A 23562-nucleotide genomic window follows, 5' to 3' on the forward strand; every position below is an offset into this window, starting at 1 on the left:
AACATCGTAGATATTCAGAAAGTCCATGCCACAATACACGGTTAAGTTGTAATATCACTATAAGGCTTCTAAAAATAACTTATTGGTCAAAATATTGCTTGTCCAGAGTTTACTCTATGACGTCAAAGATGGATTGTATAAAAAGAAAATTAAAATAGACCGATACGGAATATTATCCCAGCCATTACCTCAATATTTGATAAGCGTCTAATAATTAAATAGCTACTGGTTCAGCTAATTGTTTCAAAGTCAAAGAATAAAAAATGTTTGGTCAAATATCGATTTATTAGGGATATGTTTGTTATAGTTTCTAGGGGAACGTATTAACGGACGAGTACACTTTCATTCAGAATAAAGAAGGCGGATTTGTTTACAATATACAAAACAGCGGTCATGTTAATTAATGCACTAAATAATAAAGATTTCATTTATCACACTAAAGTTAGCTTAGAAGCAGCTATGCAAAAGGTTTGTATAAAATTATGAATTTATTTTTGAACATATACATGAAATAAAAAAATCTGATGATACACCTTGTTCCATTTGCCGTTCCGTTGGCATTAAGGGAATAGTGAGATTAATATCACACTACTAGAGTTTATAAAGACCATAGTTTACGTTACAAATACCAGCAAATTTGTCTATGGCCCTGAAAAATCATGTGCGCGCAAATTTATTTACCGATTTAGGGACGTGTATAAAAATATTTTAGATTACAGCGTTTTTATTGCGTTCGTATAACTAAATCTTATCCCATTGTATGGCAAATTGTTTCATGTGCGCGAACACAATTCATCACCAACTATAACATTTTTAAAAGTAATACATTTTCTTCGTCATTACTTATTAAAAATAATAAATAACAGTATATTTAGTACGCAAATTGAGCGCAACAATTACATTATTCAAATGTCCGCATACCCTGCACGAAGAAATTTGGAAACTATTTTACAGTCTATATCAAAACCTTAATTGGTGGATTCTACACAATAAAAAATTGTGTGCAATATAGAAAAATTATAAGCTATCTACTACAATAACTACTAAATGTATGGCGGTACGATGGTCTCATTTAAATTTTCAAGCAGTGACAGTTTACAAAATACTCTACAGTATGTCATTCGTTATATCTAAACATAATTTTCAAAAAGATAATTTGATTAAAAGTTACATTCGTCCATTAAATGATATTTCATATTAAAAGGATTTACATTGCAAAAATTTATTATTAATTATTTAAAACTAAAGGCGGTACATTAGAAACAGAAACATACTTTTGGTATCGGAGTGTACAAATGAATATATTATTATTGAACTCTGAACTAAGATTCTAATAATTATAGTACTTATTAAAATTAAGTTTTGAATCACTAATTCTTAAATTTAATCCTCGGTATTTTAAAATTATCGCCTCGATATTAAGAATACGAGACCGCAAATAGATGTAACACAAGATTATTAGCATTTTTCAAATCATATTTAACGGGTCATTTATGACATTCTTCAAATCAACCCGCTATACAATTGATGACTTTTATTATAAACACACATTTGATCTCGTCATACAAAATAAATCATATTTATTTTACAACGCAAAAAAAACTTTTCATTCATATTAGAGAAAAATCCGTAAAATATTTAGTATGTTTTACGCAATGACGTTTAACCTTTAGACACGTTACTGGCTCACAAAACGCCCCAAAAACGTCGCGATAAACACGCGCTTTGTTATGTATTATCATTCATTTGAAAGGATTTATAAGAAATACAATTTGTATCTCATTTAACAACAATGATTTAATGTTTTAGAAGATTTTTTTCTTATATAAACAAAATATAATATAAATGTATATAAAGATAAATTTAGTCAGATTAAAAGTACGTTATGTATGAAAATAACGTGTCTAAATTAAAATAACATTGGACATACGAATAAAAAAAAATGTACAATGACCATCCTTGTATAAAACCATTTATAACTAATTAGACATAGTCAAGTAGGTTTCTTAGCAACTATACTTCTATGTGAATATATATAATAATGATTGGATACAGTTTAAAAGACATATATTAAACTATTTAAGAATACAATAATATGTTATTTGTTAAAAAGTTTTAGGTACTAATAAAGTGCGTCTATTTTTTTAAAATAGTAAATGACATACCGCTTATAATTCGTAATATGTTATATACTTAAGTGTACCCTTACTTGACTATGTCATTTTGCTATTATGTGAGGTAAATACGGATACATGTATTTTAAATGATGTTTAGATAATTATATAACTTTATAAAAATATTGCCCCTTAATTCAATGCGATTTTAAGCGAACTTAAATTCTAACGCCATAGTTCATCGATTCGACGGTGTAAATATATTGAAGGAATTCTAATCGTTTCGGTATATAACCGTTTAGAATAAATTAACATTTTGAAGGAAAAAAAACATAGTCACTTAATATTAATATGGATTGGCTTCGTCTACCAGATCGTCTGATTAAAAAGATATTAAAATTACTTACATCTAATGACATCATCGTAAGCCCTTGTTCAAAAATCTTTTAATCATATTAAAAAATAAATTATATGACTATATCTATCTAGTTATAGTATATACGGCGGCACACTCGTGGTGCTGTTAGATTTGTTGGCTTGTGAGACGTGGCTTAGGCTACACATGACATAATATTTAAAATATTAAAGATTATGGAACAAGTAATTTCGAGAGACACGTAGCCGTCAATTTGCAACTTTCCTCTCCAAAATGACTTAAAATCATTTATTTAAATATTACATATAGAAAAAAAAAAGTTGTTCAAAATAGATAAGAAATTCAATTTATTATTTTGATGTATTTTGAACTTCGATAAATAGATTTAAAAATGACTAATATCGGTTAGATATTACTGAATTACACTGAATAGCCGAATATTTGAAAAATACTAGTAAGTATACATTTTAGACGACTCTTACCGCTAAGCTAGTTATAAACTATTCCATTCGATAAGGTGCTTTGACATTTCATTTTAGTAAAGATCTGAGACATTATTTAATTGCATAATATGGTTATTGATACTATTAACACTAATCCTATCACACCGACACAATTTCATTAAGGCAAAATTTAAATATTAGTTCAATGTTTATTCTACTGTATTTTGGCTGACAGGTTAATATTTTAAAAAAAAACTTATAATTATAAGTATTCTACTTACAACTAGTTATAATTTGCTTTTGGGCCATTTTATATTCCATGAAGTTGTATTTTTGTCGTCAACATTTTTAAGATATAATAAAACTTTTGCCTAGAAATATATAGTTCCGTTTCTCTACAAACTATTTAAGGTAATTCGAGAGACCTCAATATTCATTCGTCTCTGAACAACAATTCTGTATTATCCTAGCCCATTTTGTAATACAAGCTTGTTGTAAGAAACTGTAATAAAAATATTATGAGACGTAGTTGTCAACCGATTTTAAGATAAATAAAAAATATATTTTAAAACACCATACGATTGTAACGCCAACTATGAAAACATGGAAATATAACGAAAATAATTCTAATTCTATATAATATATGAACGTGAGAAGTTAGAATGATACAAAATAGCAAACAATAATGAGCACCCGCTGCTCAGTTTCGTCGTTACTTCAAATGAATTAAAATTTATAATTTTATATTATTATTTAGAAATCTAGTAACACTGAATTAACTACAGTGTCGAAGTATCATAACCCGATTTCGTTAGTAAGATTATTTATCCATGATCATATTTATTATAAATAACATCCAAAGATTATGAGCCATTTTCTGTTTTCCTTAAAGCTAGCTTAAATAGGACAGCTGTCTCCCTTGTATAAACAACATGATACGTTCTGCATTAAATGATTATCGTACATCATCGGAGCAATGGACTTTTATTCCACAGATATTTTATTTGGTGATCGGTTCGCTTCCGTCGTTTAGTCTACCTTGCCTAGTGTAAAATCACTTTTATATTTCGGTCATATTGCATTAGGATATGACTGTTTTAGTGTTGTGTTGACTCTCTTGACTGAATGAATGATTAAATTGAGTTAATGTTGAGTAGATGTAGATTAATTTAGCATTATATGAGGTTTCTCAGTGTCTCCTATAACAAGAAAATAAAATAGTTTAAAATACAACCGAATTATATGATCTTTATACTTATAGAACAATATTTATTATTTTTAAATGTTGATAATATTTTCTACGATGAAGAATCTAAAATTATTAAAATAATAGGTGGCAGCAGTGATCTTTTACAATTTCGTAACCCTACTTGCCTCAACATAGCATCCATTCAAAAACTGCTAGCAGCTGTTCAAAGTCTCACGAATGAATACGGTCAGATTCGAAAGCTACAACCATCGAAAGCTTAATGAGATCGATAGAAATACAATCGTACGAAGGGTAAAGACTAAAGGCTAATACGGTTTCTGGTGTCTTTTAAGCTAAAATTAGTCGGTACACTTAGAGATAGCAGCTTTTTACAAAATGATATCGGCCGCAGAGACGAGGGCGCGGGAGCGCTTCGATTTCAGCTCGCTTAAAAAAATAACTATCAACACAAAGCATCTACCGTGACAACAGGAGCCACCGCAGCGCCTCAGGCGAAGTACATGACCTTCTTGGTGACGGCGTGCACGGTGATGGCGCGCGCCATGGCGCCCGGCGTGCGGTCCTCGCTGCACGCCGACTGGTGGCTGCCCTCGCCCGAGTCGTGCTCCTTCTCCACCAGGTGGTAGCGCGCGCGGAAGGCCACCAGGTGCGCGTAGTACGCCGGCGCCGGGATGGACACGGAGCGCGTGCAGCGCACGTACGTGTGGCACAGCTGGTACGTCAGGCACTGCAGCTCGTCCGAGCCGAAGTGGTTGTCGTCCCACAGCACGTGGTAGTGCGACGGCCGCGACGTGCCCTGCGGGGAGAGCGGAGCTCGAGTACGGGTCTAGGGCTGCGGGGCTACGGGCCCGTCGGGAGCCGGAGCCGGCGAGTACCTGAATGCCCTGGTGACTGCACAGGTAGAAGTCGAACTCGGTGGGATGCGTGATGCCCAGATCGACGGTGGTGCCGGCGGGGATGTTGCCCGACTTGCCGGACTGCTCCTTCTTGTCTGCGCAGAACAGCCGCGTGTGGTGACGTTTCTGTACCACTATGAAGGTGATGCCCGGCTTGTACTCCGCTTCTAACTGTATTTTAAGTAACATTTGTTGTTAAAAAAAAATATTTTTAAACCTAATAGAAATATGTTAATCACGATTTCATCTCCCTTACAGATTTTAATAAACGAGACACAAGCATATTTTAATTTATAAACTTTTTATGACTTGATTTAGTGTAAAATGTCCAATTAGAATGTATCTATAAAATTAATAAAAAATAGCAAAAAAAGAATGACAATTTTAAAACTTAAAAAAAATTAACAAGAAAGGAAAATCAACTTCTATCCAAACTACATCACAACACTAAAAGACATTAAAAGTTTCTTAGTAGTATGGTCGACCTTGATGCAAGCCTCCCGAACTGCGGTCAACTCGTGCTGCAGCACGTGTATGAACTGCCCCTCGGAGATGCCGTCCCGGTACATGATGATGCGATGGGGCTTGAACCCGCCCGTGCTCTTGTAGAACATGATCAGCAGCTCCTGCACCATGCTGCTCATCTCGTGGACGATCTCCTGTCTACAAGGATACGGGTCGTTAGTCGAAGCTCCCGCGGCACGTCGGCAACGTATTCCATTCAATGCAAATGAGTCTAAAGCGGCAACGACGCACAGAGCGTGCGTCGTGAGAGTGAGACAAGCTAGTGCAAGTATAGTATAAGTAGAGGAGTCAATACGACCGTGCTTCTGTCGGCGTGTGGTACCTGTGCTGCTGCACGCGCACGGTGGCGGCGTAGCGCGACGGGTGCGCGTCCATGGAGCCCACCACGGCCGCGATGGACGGCTTCTTGTTGTCGCCGGCCGGCGGGTGCGTCACGTCCACCCCCAGGAAGATCACCGGCTCGTTGAACACCTGTCGCACGCGGGGCGTTACTCACTACTGCGTCTCGTCGAAGCTAAAAGTATCCGAGAGGGTCGACAGACCTTAGGACGCAACGAGGGCACGAGGATGGAGTTGATCCCGCCGAGCTTGACGTTGATCTTGAGGCAGAGGTTGCTGAGGGTCTGCGGCGACGTCTTGTTGACGTTCTTTGCCTGCACGCACTGCGTCGCCATGCCCAGCACCGTGTCGCCCACCCGCTTCACTTCGGCTGGAGACAGACAAAAATTTTTCAAATATAAAATAATAAATAGGAACACATGGAATGTCTGTATATGCTATACTAAATGAGGTTGTTCTAAGCCGGTTGATGAATAGTCACCGCGACAATCAACTTATCGCTGTTTTATGAAAAAAAAACAACCCACACACAACAATTACACAATATGTAGCATTACAATTATAATAAATAGGGCACGAGTGAAATCGGTACCGAGGAGTCCCAAAGTAAATTTATGAGAGATAAATCAATCGTTTTGTTATCAAATAATAATATTAATGAAGAAGAAAAGAAAACGGGAAATTAGTCTTTTCATATTATATGTAATTTAAATTTAAATCAACATAAAACACAAATCTACTGTTATATCATTACATCTGGTTATTCTATAGAAAATATTCAATAATATGAAAGTTACCGTAAACGGGTGTTTTTCCAGGTAACACGACGACAACGAGTTGCAGCTGCACGAAGGTTGACTTGAGATACTTGAACATAGGCTCAACTTGATCCGGGCCAGTCGCATACTTGCAGAAGCACGGTTGACCGATGATCGGCATACCTGCATCGTTGGATATCTTCTGTAATTGCTGCGTGAAGTTCCTGCAAAAGCACATTACAACATTATTTAACTTTTTCACGAGCGGCTAAATCAGTTTCATCATTCTTAGGTGCGAACGTCCGCCTGACGCCTTGGGTTTGCTTGTAGTGATTTGTTTGTTTCTAACAAACCAACGACTACAAAGTTTGTTGAGGAGCGCTTCTTTAGAGAAGAGCTTAGTGTTTAGTGATGATACACTTACTTTTCATACAGAAACGAGACAGTCTGCACTGGTAAACTCTATAAGCCCCACTCATGAACGTCGTTTAGCGGGTGCACTATATTATACTTGATATATTAATGGTTTAATTAAACACTGATGTCGCTCTTTCTGATGTAATCGATTTTATATTCAAAAGTAGAAGAACACAGCTTTGTTTAGTTGATCAACACCTAAATAACATTTATAGATAAAACCGAAAGATTTATGTTATTCGGACAAAGGCCGTAGCAACTCGCAACGTACTTGAGCGCGTCCTCCCGGACGGTCCGCTGCGGCGCGAAGCAGGCGATGGCCCACACGCGTATCTCGACGCCCATGAAGAACTGCTTGCCGCGCATGTCCCACACGCCCTGGTTGGGCAAAGCTTGCTGTGGGAAGTGACCATGATATTGTAACCATAAAGAAAAAAATATACAAATAAATAAAGTCGGTGGTAGGTCTTTATGCAAGCCCGTCTGGGTAGATACCACCCACTCATAAGATATTCTGCCGCCAAGCAGCAATACTTGGTATTGTTGTGTTCCGGTTTGAAGGGTGAGTGAGCCAGTGTAGCTACAGACATAAGGGACATAACATGTTAGTTCCCAAGGTTGGTGGCGCATTAGTGAAGTAAGGGATGGTTAATATTTCTAACAGCGCCAATGTCTTTGGACGGTGGTGACCACTTAAGATCAGGTGGCCCATTTAGAGGTCCACCTACGTATAACATAAAAAAATAACAAATCTACCACTTATTATACTACTTAGATTCTTACTTATTCTATGCATACGTGTGAATAGTCGACTCCAATGACGGAAGTAGTAAAAATAGATAAACAAATTTGACCTTGAATAGACATGAGTTAAGATCTAAAATAATCTGCGGTATTTTTGATGGATTCGTGAAAAAATAGCGTTGTGTCTGTGGGCGGAGTTGTTACTGAATTTTTGGAAGTAAAAATAAAGTGGATGAAAGTAGTTATAAATATATAATAATAAGAAATTGGTTCTATTTTATCATAACATAATATTAGCTCTGCTCTACTTAGTATTGGATAATTCAATGTAATATGTATACTAAGATTTCTGTGTTAATGTTAGCCTATAAGTAAAGTTAAATTAATATCTTATTATTTTTTCTTTTACAATTTTTAAATTATCTAATATCCGTAACTATCCGAAACAGGATAGTTTCGGTTACGGATATTAGATAAACCGATTTTTTTTTTATCCGCAACCATATCTGGAACGAGTAAAATATTATTCATGTATCCGTAAAAATATCCAGATCCGAAATGATTTCCATAATATCCCTAATAAGTAATCACCTGCGTTAAGTCGAATTAAACTTATTAAAATACTATACTTATTTACTTTACCTTTACAAAGTAAAGATAAGTAAAGAAATCTGACCTTGGCAGTTGGCCTGACAGTAAGTGGGTAACATTACAATCATACGTAATTAAGTACAATATTGTTTAACTATATTAATAAATGATGAGAGTGAGGCGTTTCATTTGTGTTTCCTAACTGAAAAAACGAATATACATATAAAGGCTTTAATTTATAATTCAGTACACGTGTATTTTGTTTCAAATCTACTTTAAAAACCAAATTTAAAATGTGAGCCAGACATAAATTAATAATTAGCAGAATAAAGCGAGTGGAATAGGACCCCCCCCCTCTGGCTCGGTCATACAACAACACCGAGGGTGCGGTTGGTCGGAGCATTATCATAAGAAGTGTGCGCATACCTGTCCGCCGAGCGAGGAGACCCGGCCGCCGTACTGCAGCTTGGGCGGCGGCAGCACTCGGCCGCGCACCTCCATCATGTTGTTGGAGATGGTGAGGCCGAACTCCTTCACGTACAGGTCCGTGTTGAAGTTGGCGCGCCGCACCAGGTTGTTGATCTCGCGCTCCCTGCCGCGCACACGTTTCACAATCTATTACTTTGCCGTACTATGTTCTACTTTAAACTAGAACATGCTAGATATAAACCTACCATTTCAGGAACGCGACCAATCTCAAGGAAGACTACCCATATCTGGACATATTATAGTGTACACGTGTACTCTCATAATCCGTTGGGACGGCAAGTTCTACTCGACCGGAAAGAGTTCAAGGGCAGGACGAACGGTTTTACGTGCATTTCGAGGCACGGGAGTGTACATACTTTAAACTCCCAGACTCCGGGCCGTAACTGAGATTTTTTCTACAGAATAACCGAATAACTTTTATCGGCCAGACATATAAGTGCTAGTTTTAATTACATGAAAGATGTATACTACAGGCACAATGGCCGTAGCATGTTAATTTCTAACATTAGCCACGGAAGGGACAGCCAATGTCTTTGTGCAGTGGTGAGCACACTATATCAGATACCATATTTTCCTATCTATTAGTCAACATGATGCAGTGTTTATTGTGTGATATTTACAAAGATCTTCATCTAAGTAAGTTCATTAGTTCTAGACAATTAATAAACTAATAAATGTACCTGTCTGGGGCAGAGCGAGCTGTTGCTTTGATCATGGTGGAAGTCTGCATGTCGGTTAATTTCTTGATGCACCTCTGTCCTGGCACAATATTACAGACCTCTAATGGCAAGTATGTATGTTTGTGCTCTTGACCTACTTGGAGGCAAGGCAAATGTGGGTATCTGAGTTTCATCTTATACTTATCCAAAAAATACTTAGCTACAGTACATTCTACTGTTTGTCCATTTTCCAATTGTAAAGGAAATCTGAAATTAAAATATAATTTGTAATATATATTATATTTTATACATAATAAACTTTAGATATTTTATTAGTACATAAACAATAATTATTCATAATATTATTACTAACATCTATTAACTTTTTAACTATTATGTCATAATAAATGATCATTCTAAAAGTGGTTTCACGAAATAAGGCATTTATTACAAAATAAACAAATTTAATAAAAGAAAAATTTTAAATATATTGAATCACACATTAACAATAGGAAAAAAAACAACTTTTTCTTTTTAAAGAAATAGTAAATTTATATAAAGTTCCGATGATCCGCCGAGGTGGCCCAGTGGTTAGAACGCGTGCATCTTAACCGATGATTTCGGGTTCAAACCCAGGCAGGCACCACTGAGTTTTCATGTGCTTAATTTGTGTTTATAATTCATCTCGTGCTCGGCGGTGAAGGAAAACATCGTGAGGAAACCTGCATGTGTCTAATTTCAACGAAATTCTGCCACATGTGTATTCCACCAACCCGCATTGGAGCAGCGTGGTGGAATATGCTCCATACCTTCTCCTCAAGGGGAGAGGAGGCCTTAGCCCAGCAGTGGGAAATTTACGGGCTGATTATTTTTATTATATAAAGTTCCAACCTATAGTTAAACTGGTATAAAAATTAATTGCTATAAAACTTACGACTGCATCTGTGCAGGTCTGCGAGTAACGTTACACACTCTGTATTTCCTCTTCATGGTACCACAATGAGTTATTTCAATCTTCAGTCCTTTAATTTCTTTGGTAAATTTTACTCTTTGTGAATCGGTCAGAGGTTTTCTTTGTTCATTAATGTCTCTTATATCTAACACTTCACACATAAATTCTATAACAGGCTGGGCTTTGTAAAATGCAGTTGCCGATACTGTAAAAAATATATATATTATTTACCATAACGTTAGTGTAAACTTATTTAAAATGAAGAATAATATTTTTAATCAACATGTATTTAAGTAACATTTATGATCTATCTATTTCACTATCTAATAATGTATAAATATATCATTTTCTCAGAACATTATTGACCTTCAGATTATTATAGACAAGTGCTTGGTAAAGTGTACTGATACACAAAATTATTGATTTTAAAAACCATTAAAATTTAAACCTTTTGATTTTATTTTTATCACAATCCATAATAAAATATATGAAGGTATTGCTGTGGTAAATTTTAACTCATGTGGTTTAGTTAAGGAAAACCAAATACTAGACTAATGATTTTCTATGAATGATAACTACTTAATAGCAATTATTTTTATACATTTTTAGAACACACTAATACTCTTTCTATGTTAATATATATTAAGAAAATAGTTATAAAAATTATATCACCATGTACCATCAATATTAAGCATCATTTTCCACTGGCTCGGTCTCACAGACTGGTGAAAACCAAACCACACTTCTCTACCCCCACCAAGAGGGTGATAATATCCTTCTGGCGATGAGAAGAAAGATCTGCCCACTGGAGTGTACATCATTGAAGGGAGATGTCTCATGACAACATCCAACGCAAGGATTGCATCATATGGAATCTGTCTCGTACGACCCTCTAATGCTTCTTCTAAAGCAAACAATGACACCTGTCCAAATTCAAAATCCATATTAGGTATTCAAAGTCCATATATATAGTAAAGTAAGGAATCTCTGGGAACCAGACTTCCCATGAGTTTCCAGTAAACTTGCTGATTGCTCCAAAATTAATATTGTACAATTTTAAGTTTAATAATTCATTACATGATAGGCATCCAATTCTGCCACGTCTTCATTTTAGAATTAAATTTTAATTTTTGTTTAATTGAATTTAATTTTCAAATAAATTCAATTATTTTTAAAAAGTTTTTTTGAAGCTCCTATAACTTGACTACATTGTAAATATTGTTCTAGCTTCTTATAAAAAAGTGCAGCTTTATTTGTATGAGATTATAATATGATATTAAATGATATGCTTAGCTTAATACTAGATTATTGGCATCTAAAATTTAAAATTCAAATACTTATCATATAAACATGTTTGTACAATAAGGGTTATAATAGAGTAAAAAGAAAAATCTTTAAGTTTTAATGATAGTTTTCATTTTATTGTAACATGCCTTATACAGATTTGGACATTGATAAAATATTTGTATTTTGTTTTTTTTTTAGTATTGTTATTGATTATTGGTTAATGTATATTTTTTGGAACAATTCTCATTGAATATTACAGGTGATTTGACTTATATGATTTTATATTTCATTTTATAAATAGAACATGTCATAAAACTTATAATCTATTGAATTCAATTTACTTACTTGTGCAACCCATTTGATTGTAACCCGAAATACTCTATCCTTTCCTTCTCCAGGCAAAGTTACTTCTAATTCCACTCTGTCATTGCCAATAGGCAAGGGATCCCTTGTATATAAATTGTTTCTACCATCAAACACAGGTTTTAAAGCACCAAATATTTTATTGTAATTGCGTACCATAGATTCAACAATTTCTCTATTTACCTAAAAAAATCATTTATTAATAATAAACTCATTAACAACCAGAAATGCAATTTTATAACATTTTATTGATATATTTACCTTCCTAGGACATTTGTCAGGTTGTATATTTACATCATAATGATGTACAAATCCTCTTGGCATAGATATTTGAAAATGATTAGCACGAAGCATGATTGGTCTTCCTTCATGACCCAAGTTTGGTCGTCGAGGACAAGTCAGCACGGGTAGGTCGGGTGGTGGAGGAGCTGCAGGTGACACGAGCGACAAGCCGCCAGTTCCACTTGTCACACCAGGTGGAGACGTGCCTGTGGCTAGTGCAGTACTTGGTGCCCCTGGTGCTGCACTTGTGGTGCCCGCCGCTGCACTCACAGCTCCTGACACACCCACCGCACCAGCACTCGTCTCCCCCGCTGGAGCTATCGAATTAGTACAATATTAACAACTCATCACATTAAAAAAATTACGTATTTATGATATCTATAAAATTCGTAACAAATTAGAACCATTTTGTCAATTGGAACATTATTTAGGGCAGTCAAACAAAGGATGATGCTGCCTTTCCAAGTCGTCGCAAAGATTATTTCGAAAACGGATGCTTACGTTGGCCAACGGGGTACATCTTGGATAATTATTAAAACAACAAAAACTTGAAAATAAGAATATACAAATTCCTCGTGTTAAAAATTGTAACAATGTGATAAATTAATGGGGCTGTAAACTGCACTCTATGCTGCAAATTGACGTTTGGTTAGCTATTTTGACGTTAGCAATCATAGAGTATGGATTTATGTTTATTATAAAAATCTGATCTTTGACTTAGGGTTTGGGCATTTTAGAACACCACCTATGTTTGAAAAAAGTAAACAATGTGTAATAATTATAAGAAATATATAAATATTAATATTAAGCCAGCATATTAGTACTTAAAAAGTAATCTTGAACCAAAAAAAAAAATTCATTACTTGATAACAAAAATTATAACTTTGGCTGTATATTAATTACCAAAATAAAGGAGTAGTTTAAAAAGTAGCTCTTGTTTATGGTAAAGATCATTTTTCTCAATCTTTCCCATTTTCCAGAAGGGAAATAATATGTCTATCCCATATAGTGGTACGATACGACGTTCTGGAGGTGTAGTATCAGCAATTGGAAAACAATTACGGGGAGTTAATCTCAAAGCAGCGAAACGAATAACTGTGAAGTTTGATCCATTCGGAGAAAATGTTACACACACTAGGTAAGGGTTGTTTTATTAAATTTAACTAGAAAATCAATGTCATACAACAACAATGCCATTTTCTTACATTACGAATGAATAATGATCTTGTTACTGTATTTTTAGAATCTTAATGTGCTTATAATATTTTTAGGTATTATTATGACCTAAAAATGAGCGATTATGTTTGTTTTTTTTCAGGAACTTCTTACATTATTTAAGCTCACCCAAAATCATTCTCACAAATCCTAATTGTTCTCTCAAAACAGAAATTGTCTGTGACCGAAGTGAGCCTACAATTGATATTGCTCTAGTGCCTTCTATAGCTGGTAAGAAATATTATCATTTGGTTTTTATAAGTCATCTTTAAAAGTTAAGTTGTTTTATATCCTATTTATTTGTTCTTTTCAGAAACAGCAAAACTTAACAAAGTAACTTTTAAATCTGGGAATTTAACTTGTTTGGAATTACTACAATTATTAAATAAACATATATCATCATTAGCACCGGAAGATCAGATAACAAATACTATACAAACAAAATTAGAGAAAAAAAAAGGTAAAAAGAAGTGATTCAAAATGACAAAATCAACAAAAGGAAATCTTCATGTGGTGGAAGAGATTTACAATCAAATACCAGCATTTACTGATGTTTTCTCCGAAGACACTTTCTATATATTTGTTGCAATATTTGTTTCTTGCACTATCATGGTTGCTTTTGTTTTATCTAAATTTGTTACTATAAAGCCTGTAGAGTAATGTAGTGTTATCAAAATTAATAAACAAGAATTTTAAATGTAAATTTATGTTTTTACTTATATTAAATTTTGATATATTCATTTTGATAAAAATTTTGGGGAAAAAAAAAATGGATATGTTTAGTACTATCTAATACTATTAGAATACTATTCAGTATGTTTTGGGTCATCTTAATGTTAATCATTAAGTCTTAACTAATTAATTACTAAATTAACAAATATTCACTAATTTTCTTTTTCAATGCTATGAGCAATAAGGGCAATAAGAAACCATAATAGTATAATGAATATACTTTAAACAAGGGACTATTAAGATAATGTGTCCTCTGTTTGTTTGTCTGTTTTGTTTTCCTAGTATTTAATGATCCAATAAGAAAGTTACTTTAATGAGACTTTGATTAAGCACCTAAAAATTATGTAATTTTTTCTCTACTGTACGAATATATGAATAATGTGGGTTTCAGACTTCTGAACCATATTCCAACAAATGGTGCACAAAGAAATTATAAACTTTATATACATTTAGATTTTTAAAATTATAAGTTTTACAAACAAAACTTTTCATTCATAATATTATTAAAATTTTCTTATAAAATAATATGAATTGAGTTATTAATATACAATTTATATACTCTATGATAATTCAAAAAATATAACTGCAAATTATATATATTTTCTTAGTTGAAATTATTAAAAACATATATAAACTGGTTGTATAGGATTTATATTTAAAATATGTTTTTTCCTAGGCCATGCCAATACGAATGTATGTCTTTAGAATGTGTCTTTAACGAAACATTGATGGATTAGTACTGAAACTTAATAATCTACACTGATATTATAAATTCGAAAGTAACTCTGTGTGTCAGTTACACTTTTACTGCCAAAACACTAAACTCAATTTGACGAAATTTGATATGAAGCAAGCTTGAACCTCAAGGACGGACATAGGCTACTGTTATACCTAAAACCTTACGACCGAAGCCCTTGAACGCGAGCGGGCGACGACTAGCAGAGTGATTATCTTGTTGACAGGTGCAGATGCTGTGAAGCAGAGCTACTTATACTCTTGAGTTAAAGATCGCTTATGAAATATGAATCTACATTTATTCATACTTCAGAGCCAAACCTCAGTCATCAGATAATTTCTTATATTATAAACTCAAGTTATGAAAATAAAGTCGATGAAAAATCTTTTTTTTTTATAGTATAGGAAAGAGGACAAGCAAATGGGGCACCTGATGGTAAGTGGCAACCAACGCCCATAAACATTGCTACTTTAAGAAATATTAACTATTCCTTAACCAATGCGTCCCAAACCTTGGGACTAAGATGCAATGTCCCTTATGCTTATATACACTGACTCTCTCACCTTTCAAATCGGAACACAATAATACTAAGCATTATTATATAGCTAGCTATATGCTAGCACTAAGTAAATCATAATTTGTCCCATGAAACATTTTTTAATTTAAACATAAAACGTATCGTATTTTTTCGAATAAATAATATTTATATTAGGTACATAAAGATATAAATACACGGTTCTTTAAAAATAAAACACAATTCGATCTAAAAAGAAGGAGTAATAAAATAATACGTTTATTATTTTCACAATATATTTATTAAAATGTTTGATTTACAAAAGATGAAGATACTCTGTTACAAACAATTTGTGGCGGTTGGTTAGAATTCTTGGGCGCCCCAACGTATCTGAAAAACATGTAATCATTTAAAAACTGCAATTTTGATAAGGTTAGGCGATATAGTCCAGCAGATGGAACACATAGATTAGTTTGGGTTTATATACAGTGGAGCATACATATTTAAGCAGTAAACTGATTGGTTAAGAAAAGGCGGCTTCGACCTAATCAAATATCAACAGCACTATAAAAATTGGAATAGAAGATTTTACATTGATTCAGAATAAAACATTAACTGCTTTTTTAAAATGTCAATAGCATTACAACATTTATAGTTTGATACCAGTAAACCTATATTGGTCAAAGTATTTTAAATATTAAATATGAAGCCTTTAAACAACTGGTATCAAAAAATGTAGCCATTTCCTAATACATTTATGACAAATGTAATTATATTATGGGTCAATTGTAGGCTAGACGACGCCGGTCATGTTAAGAAGCGAAACTATACAACTTTAAACATGGTCAGCAGACTCTTTAAATATATAATCTACTCACATCTTGATTACGAGTTTTTTGCTTCCGTTCAACCAGAGACGTCAGAGCTTCTGATCGCACCGCTAAAGAGTCTATTCTTTCAACGAGTTGCTGGTACGGCGACAAAGGTTGAGCTCCCATTACAACGTGACCCAGTTTAGAATCTATTTTAGCATCCAAACGAGCATTACGGATGAGGTTGACGATCCAACATTCAGCTTCGTCGGGTTGCATGTTAAGATTTTCTGCCAACATTCTGAAAGAGTGTAAAAAAAATAGTAAAGTTCTAAGTATCTCTTTATCTTTGTGAGTGAAATAACATATTGAATGATTTTAAAGACGACATGTAAATTCTAACATGCATAATTAACCTTATTATTTTAATCTAGAAACATTATACAAACGCTTTCGTACCCAATACTTATCACTTGGTGAATACGACAGAAGGTTTCGAATATCATTAGACGTGCATTTTCAACGAATTCATCCAAGCAGGCAATTAAGAAGAAATCTGTTAACAGAACCGCTTGGCACTGATTCAACTTCCTTCGGGCCGCTTCAAAGTCGAAGTTAACGTATAAGTGTTCAATAAATTCAGTTATTGGATCTCTGAAAATTAAATAATTTCAGTCCCTAGAATCTAAATAACGCAATAGGGATGTGATTTCAAATAATTTACTTCAATACCTGTACGTATAGGCCTCTTGTTGAATTACTTTGACAAGGTCTTTGAGCGCATTTCTACGAGAGCGGTTAATAATGACAGCAGTAGCCAAGTAGCGGAGGATATGAGGACACATTGTCTGGATTGCGTTCAAATACAACGGTTTGTACAAGAACATCTCAATAATTAGGTCACGGCCTTTGACGTGGTTGAAGAACACGAAGAGAGACCAGTGGACGAGCCATGTGCGCTGCTGTAGGGCCTGCATGTTGTTCGCAGTTGCGCCTGCGGCACCGTTGTCGATGAATTCACGCAACTTTGTCAAATCATCGAGGGCTGCATCCCAATTTTGAACAAGAATTTCACTTGCTAATTTACCCCAGAGAACGGATAGGTAGTTCTAAAACAGAAAAAAAATAGTCATTATTCCTGAATGCGTGAGTCGTTTATTTTGAAACTCCTATAAATGTCCCCTAAATCAATTTTCATATTAGAAAAAAAAATTAAATAAAGAAAATGGGTTTTTTAATAAAGGTTTCGTTGAACTTATAAAAAAAAAAAAAACATTATATGATTGTTAAACAAAGAACATTCAAAAGCACGACTAACATAACCACCTAACACTGATCTCTGTAGAAGACGATTTTTAAGTTATAATAAAAAAAGATTATTCCATACATAGAAATATTATGTAAGAAAAAATATTATTTAAATTAAGAAAATAAAGTGATTACGACATTTGATAAAAACAAATGAATACCATATTTAATAAATATTATTAAAGTACTTGATGGCTTTGTGCAAGCCTGTCTGAGTACCATCCACTCTTCATATTATATTCTAAACCACAAACCTAACTTAGTATTGTGGTCCACTTTTTAGGGTGATGAGCTAGTGTCATTACATGCACAATGGATATAAAATCTTAGTTCTCAAGGTTGGTGGTGCATATGTAGAATAAGGATGATAAAATTTCTTTCAAAACCAATGTCAACGAGCAGTGGTCACCAATCACCATCAACTGGCACATTTGCCAGTGTAGGTGGACTATAGGATAGAAAAAAAAATTAAAATAAAAGGATTTTAAAAAAACTTGAACAACAAATATAGTCACTGTTTCAAATGCCATATTTAATTTAATTATCGTGACTATAGTTTGTTTTAATTAAAATACAAATGTACCATAAGTAGATAAATCGCGCTCGCAAGCTCAAATATATATGGAAGCTGGTTAAAACTCAAACTGTATGTCGTTTATATCCGCAGTTGGGAAATCGAGACGCTTTCTACCAGTAATAAGATTTACCATATAAATTGAATATATATATATATATTTGTTGCATTTTTTAAAAGAAATATCTATAATCTTTATGTAGTGCATATTAAAACTTCGTCGTGCTGCAAAGAAAAAAAAAACTGTCATTTTGTATTTTCTGTCACTTATTAAGATGTCAGGTAAATTAATCGTTCATAGATTTGAAACAGAGGATAAGTTTCAAACATTGCAAATATTAATAGAAAATGATAAAACTACGATTGACACATGGCGCGAAGGCCGAGATTATCCTAAAAAGAAAGAAAAAGATAAGCCACGGTTAACTGTTAAAGTTGTTTCCGAAGATAATTCAAGTAACATAGATCTCGATTCATGCGCAGAGAAAGTTGAGGATACCTGTAAATTCCCAAACAATTTACAAGTGCAGCTTAAAATCCAACATTTATCTGGGGAAACAAGTAATGATTTAAAGTCTGAAACAAAGAGCTTGATTTTCAATCGTAATACTGAAATATCAACTAAACATTATAGGATAGCCGAAACGGAAGAGAACCCGCAGAAAGTTTCAACAGAAACATATATTGGCAGCTCAATGAGTCCGCTTGAATATAGTCTCGAAAAAGTCAAAGAAAACAATGCTCGGATAATGGAAAATATTCACATGCTCAATAGAACCTTAAATTACACGAAAAAGAAGGAGATATTGGGAATAATCAATCCGAAACCATTACGCTCATATCCCTGTGAGGAATGTGGAAAATGTTTCGTATACGAAACTGGCCTTTGGAGACATTACTCTGTTAGACATGGCAGTTTGGACAAACATCAACGTTGGCAGTTTGTTTGGACTTGTACCGAGTGTTTTCAGGTGTGGCCACGACAAGACTTGGCCCTAAAGCACGCTAATCAGTGCTGTAAATCAGATAACACGGACTGTGTTCGAGAGATAAAGACATCTTCACTATTGCAGTGCGAATTTTGTGAAAAGGTTTATACAAGTATACCTAGATTACTGAGACATCTTAAAATGCACACTGTTACGAAAAATTACGAATGTAATGCTTGTAATATAGCGTTTTCGTGTTACAAAACGGCAGAACAACATTGGCTAATATGCTTGTGGTTGAAAATGTATTATCAATTTTCTTTGCCAAAACTACTTCTCTGTAATGCCTGTGATCGAAAATTTAGAAATTATGATCAGTTATACAATCATCGGTAAGATTGCGTTTATGTAAATCTTGTTGTATACAGGGAGCAGTGAAAAGTTGCTCAGTTTAGTTTAGTTTCAGTTATTTTGATTAATATAAATAATATTTTATTTTAAAGGTACAAAGTAGGTCATTTTATACCAAAATCATCTGATAATGGTGAGAATAACTGTGTATTTAAACCCTCTCTTGTCTTTCAATGTGAAATTTGTGGACAGTGGTTTAATGCAATATCACAAATTCAAGATCATAGAAACCAGTATCACCCCCATTTCAACAGTGGAATTCTATATAATGCTGTAAGTCAATATTTTAGATAAATGACAGTTCCTTGAGAATATCATTGTAAGTACTAATTATTACAAACAAAATCTACAACTTGCTTACTTTCTTTTACAGTTAACTCTGACATTTATCAAATTTATTGTTGACTAAATTTTATACAAATATAGTTTAATTGCATCTTATTTGTTTCCAACAGGAGATTCCAGTTACATCAGAGACTTGAGATATGAAAATATATTTGCCTTTCATTTTAGCTTACAATGTCAATAAAGGATAATGTGTATGTTGTATTAGTTTTACTATAACTTTTTTTCTGACTTAACATGTCACTTGTAATATATTAACTCAAAATCGAAATATTTCTCATTCCAGTAGGCTCATAAAAGCAATTTTGCATCATCATGTACATTGTTGAAATGTAAAGCTACATTGATTAGATATAAAGCAATGTTAAACAATATATATATGTATATTCCCTAAAATTTTGAAACTGACGATAACAATTTTTTTAAGCGTTAATGCTCAATACCAATGAAATTGAGATGGGACCATGGAGTTAAACTGAATCCAATGTAAAAAAAAAATTACTAAAAAGTTATATGTGAACATACAATACATAAAGTAAATATAAATACAGACAAATTGAAAACTTTTCTAAAGTTTCTTAAAGAAAGCAAATTAAAAACAAAGTATCAAACTTTCTGCCAGAAATCAGTGCTAGTCACAAGCATAGCAAGACCTGCTCATTCTCTTTATTAATTGTCTAGAAATGTCTATAATTTTGTAATATCTATGCAATATTCATAAAATGACTAAGGTAGATATAAAAAAAATATGTAGATTTTAATTACTTCTTTAAGTTTTAAATTAACTCAATCAAATCATTTTAAGTTATAATAAACTGTATAGTGATAAGAGTTACACCTACTACTAAAATATGTTCTAAAATTGTACTTTCCTACCACATAATAATATAATCAATACAAACCTTATCTGTTGGGGCCATCACTAGTTGACAGAAGTAAAGATATGATGCAGATTCAACATAGTTACCACATTCATAGCGGTATTTTGCCAAACGATACATACTGTCAATCATTTCTATTTTGAACTGTAAAATAAAATATAACAATTAAAAAATTATATAACAGCATATATTCTGTAAAGATAATTATTACTCGTCAACTTAACAACATAACTTCTATAAGTATATATATATATATAAGTGTATTTACCTCAAATTCTTTATTGGTTGTTAAATAGTTGATAAGAGTTTTAGGATCTCTCATGGTTTCAACTGTTTTCATAACGTCGTCACGTTGCATCAGTTTAAGGACTGGTTCAACGGCATCCTGGAGTTCTTGTAGTTGTGACAGTACAACTGCTCTCCTGCTTTTAATTTCCTGAAAAGCATTATTTTATTATTTTTATTTACTTATTTACTCTTTTATTTTAATATTCCCTTCGGTTACCGTAATGTTTCCATTGAATACAATAATGGTATATAAACTCACCTCAGGTGTGTCTTCATCTGGGTAGAGCATGCTTCTTATATCAATAACATAATCAATCATGTTTGTCTTACTTAATATCTCCAATTTAGCTTGCAAGAGTTCGGACTGGTCATACGTCTGTAAAGGTAAACGTGTTAGATACTATAATTTTTAAGTATTGAACAATATGTCACTACAAACATTAATATTTGATTCGCAATTTTGTTCAATAATTCCACGAAATATTGTATAAAAGTTATGTGCATTTTCTAAAAAATCAAGAAATCTTAAAAATTGTTGTTACCTCTTTTGCTGCTAAAAATTCTAATAATGGAAACACAAGATGCCTATCCAAATATTGTCCTATTTTAAAAGTCAAATCAAACTTCGAATAACTCATGGTTACAGTAATCATTGATATACTTTCCAAAAATTTAATAACCAATACACTCGTGTTCAAACTAATGACAGCTTACAAGTCACAACCCCACAACTACAGCCATAACTGACAACTCTGTTTCTATTAAAACCACAGAGTACATAATTACTGGATACTATATCACAGATAATAAATTCAGTAAAGGAATTGAGTTCTCTTAAGTTGGCGCCAACTAAAAGAGCTTAAGAATATTTGTCATTATTAAATAGCAGAAGAACATAATAACGACAAAGATTATAATATGTTAGACTATATATACGTCGATAAACCGCAAATTACGTGCCTAGCTAAATCACAGGCTAATTCTTTTGAATAATATAAACTTCAATGATTATTAATGGGTTGCTCATCAACTCACTCGATTTGTTATTAATAAAAATAGAGCATTAGTCCATCGTATCAAGAATAGCAGTGCTACCACCTTGATTTTTCAAGAAGCTGGCTGAGCTCTAAAAAGCGAAAGAAAGGACTAGAAATTGCCAAATATAAATTAAAGCCAGTGATCACGTATAATGATTTTGAGTGCCAACTAGCCAGTGTTGTATGCCAAAATGAACTAAAACCGATTGTAAGACTTTGTTTTAATATTATTTGTTGACTAAAAATTAAAGGAGGCGAATATTTCCCTGTCCACCATCATTTTCACCATTTTAGTTCGTGGCAGCAGCGCTACCAGCGGTCTTTTTTCTGGATCTATTCCTAGTATAACTATTTTTTTTAATTAGAAATTGAGCCGAATGTATAACTTATATATTATAATTGTAGACATTTTTTTAATATAATTATAACGTAATTATATGTACTTGAGTCCGAACATTTTCAAATTTGAATGGGCGACTAGAACTTCATTAGCCCTCTGCATTAGTCCCTCGGCGTTACGAAAAAGAAAAAATCGCAAACTCGACCCTTTTAACCAGAAAATTGTATAATCTGCGTAACTGGGCTAGATTCCTCTGTTGATGCATAAAAGGGTTGAACTACCAGAAATAACATGACTTCACTAGATTCTGCCCGAATTTCCCGCCAACGTTTGTATTTTTTTTACATCAACATTAAAGCTAAAACATAAGCAAAAAAGTAACACCGAAAAGAATTTTGTTCTATTCTACCGAGTATTATTCTTTTCTGTAGGTTATTTTATTTTGATCTCTTTTAACTCTCGCTTTTTTCTTTTACTTTTTCCTTCTTATTTCTCCTTTTTTTACTATTTGACAAACAAACGACTATAGTGTCCTAGATTTATCTATGTGTTACGAACACGACTGAACTCATTGTTGTTCGCAGAGGTTCGGTATTGTAAACTGCAAGGAAAAGGTTATTTATAGGAGTTTGATTAAAGGAGTAAATCAAAATATAAATAATTTGTTATTGGTTAAGCTTAATAACATGTTGGCACCCATTTATTTTTTGAATTGGTCGACAAAACGCTAAGTTTATAATATTTTTATTTAAAGTCAAAATATCATTTTGTATGAATTCATTATTAACACAAAATATATTTTTAACCTCAGACGTAAAAAAGGGTGTTATAATAAGTAGAAAACATAAAAAAAAATTGCCATTTAACCTTTTAGATTATCAGGCTATTGATGATTTTACTAAATTACAACAATTTAGATAAAAAACAATTAGTAAGCAGATAAATTATAATGATGTAAATAAAAGTAAATTATTATGTTCCGTAAGTTATATGTC

The 23562-nt window shown here is 33.2% G+C and overlaps 5 protein-coding genes across 6 annotated transcripts; 3 read left to right on the forward strand and 2 right to left on the reverse strand.

Annotated features, from left to right (window-relative positions):
• Positions 1 to 266: 266 nt before the first annotated feature.
• Positions 267 to 13102, reverse strand: Ago1 (Argonaute-1). 2 transcript variants are annotated; one of them, XM_026632103.2, is made up of 14 exons: positions 12947 to 13102; positions 12425 to 12762; positions 12146 to 12346; positions 11193 to 11436; positions 10496 to 10718; positions 9583 to 9828; positions 8840 to 9005; positions 7350 to 7474; positions 6701 to 6885; positions 6107 to 6273; positions 5887 to 6035; positions 5525 to 5702; positions 5019 to 5210; positions 267 to 4939 (listed from the first exon to the last, which is right to left on the reverse strand). In XM_026632103.2, exons 1-14 carry the CDS (start codon positions 12963 to 12965, stop codon positions 4631 to 4633), a joined length of 2742 nt encoding a protein of 913 aa, XP_026487888.1. In that variant the 5' UTR covers positions 12966 to 13102; the 3' UTR covers positions 267 to 4630. The 2 variants fall into 2 exon arrangements, with proteins under 2 accessions (XP_026487888.1, XP_026487887.1); XM_026632102.2 differs by having other exon boundaries at positions 5863 to 6035.
• A 259-nt stretch (positions 13103 to 13361) lies between these two features.
• Positions 13362 to 14363, forward strand: LOC113394698 (large ribosomal subunit protein mL53). Its single transcript, XM_026632117.2, has 3 exons — positions 13362 to 13583; positions 13764 to 13891; positions 13974 to 14363. Exons 1-3 carry the CDS (start codon positions 13438 to 13440, stop codon positions 14132 to 14134), a joined length of 435 nt encoding a protein of 144 aa, XP_026487902.2. The 5' UTR covers positions 13362 to 13437; the 3' UTR covers positions 14135 to 14363.
• On the forward strand, positions 14141 to 14363 carry LOC113394699 (uncharacterized). The gene has a single exon (XM_026632118.2). The coding sequence runs from the start codon at positions 14141 to 14143 to the stop codon at positions 14318 to 14320; it is 180 nt and encodes a 59-aa protein (XP_026487903.1). The 3' UTR covers positions 14321 to 14363.
• A 1557-nt stretch (positions 14364 to 15920) lies between these two features.
• On the reverse strand, positions 15921 to 21947 carry LOC113394673 (eukaryotic translation initiation factor 3 subunit E). Its single transcript, XM_026632071.2, has 8 exons — positions 21733 to 21947; positions 21450 to 21566; positions 21171 to 21338; positions 20924 to 21046; positions 17187 to 17563; positions 16914 to 17108; positions 16521 to 16755; positions 15921 to 16032 (listed from the first exon to the last, which is right to left on the reverse strand). Exons 1-8 carry the CDS (start codon positions 21841 to 21843, stop codon positions 16006 to 16008), a joined length of 1353 nt encoding a protein of 450 aa, XP_026487856.1. The 5' UTR covers positions 21844 to 21947; the 3' UTR covers positions 15921 to 16005.
• Positions 18509 to 20158, forward strand: LOC113394674 (zinc finger protein 708-like). The gene is made up of 3 exons (XM_026632072.2): positions 18509 to 19657; positions 19769 to 19949; positions 20132 to 20158. Exons 1-3 carry the CDS (start codon positions 18612 to 18614, stop codon positions 20156 to 20158), a joined length of 1254 nt encoding a protein of 417 aa, XP_026487857.2. The 5' UTR covers positions 18509 to 18611.
• Positions 21948 to 23562: the final 1615 nt, after the last annotated feature.

This window comes from Vanessa tameamea, chromosome 2 (assembly GCF_037043105.1).
Source record: "Vanessa tameamea isolate UH-Manoa-2023 chromosome 2, ilVanTame1 primary haplotype, whole genome shotgun sequence".
In the NCBI taxonomy this organism is placed as follows: Eukaryota; Metazoa; Arthropoda; class Insecta; order Lepidoptera; family Nymphalidae; genus Vanessa; species Vanessa tameamea.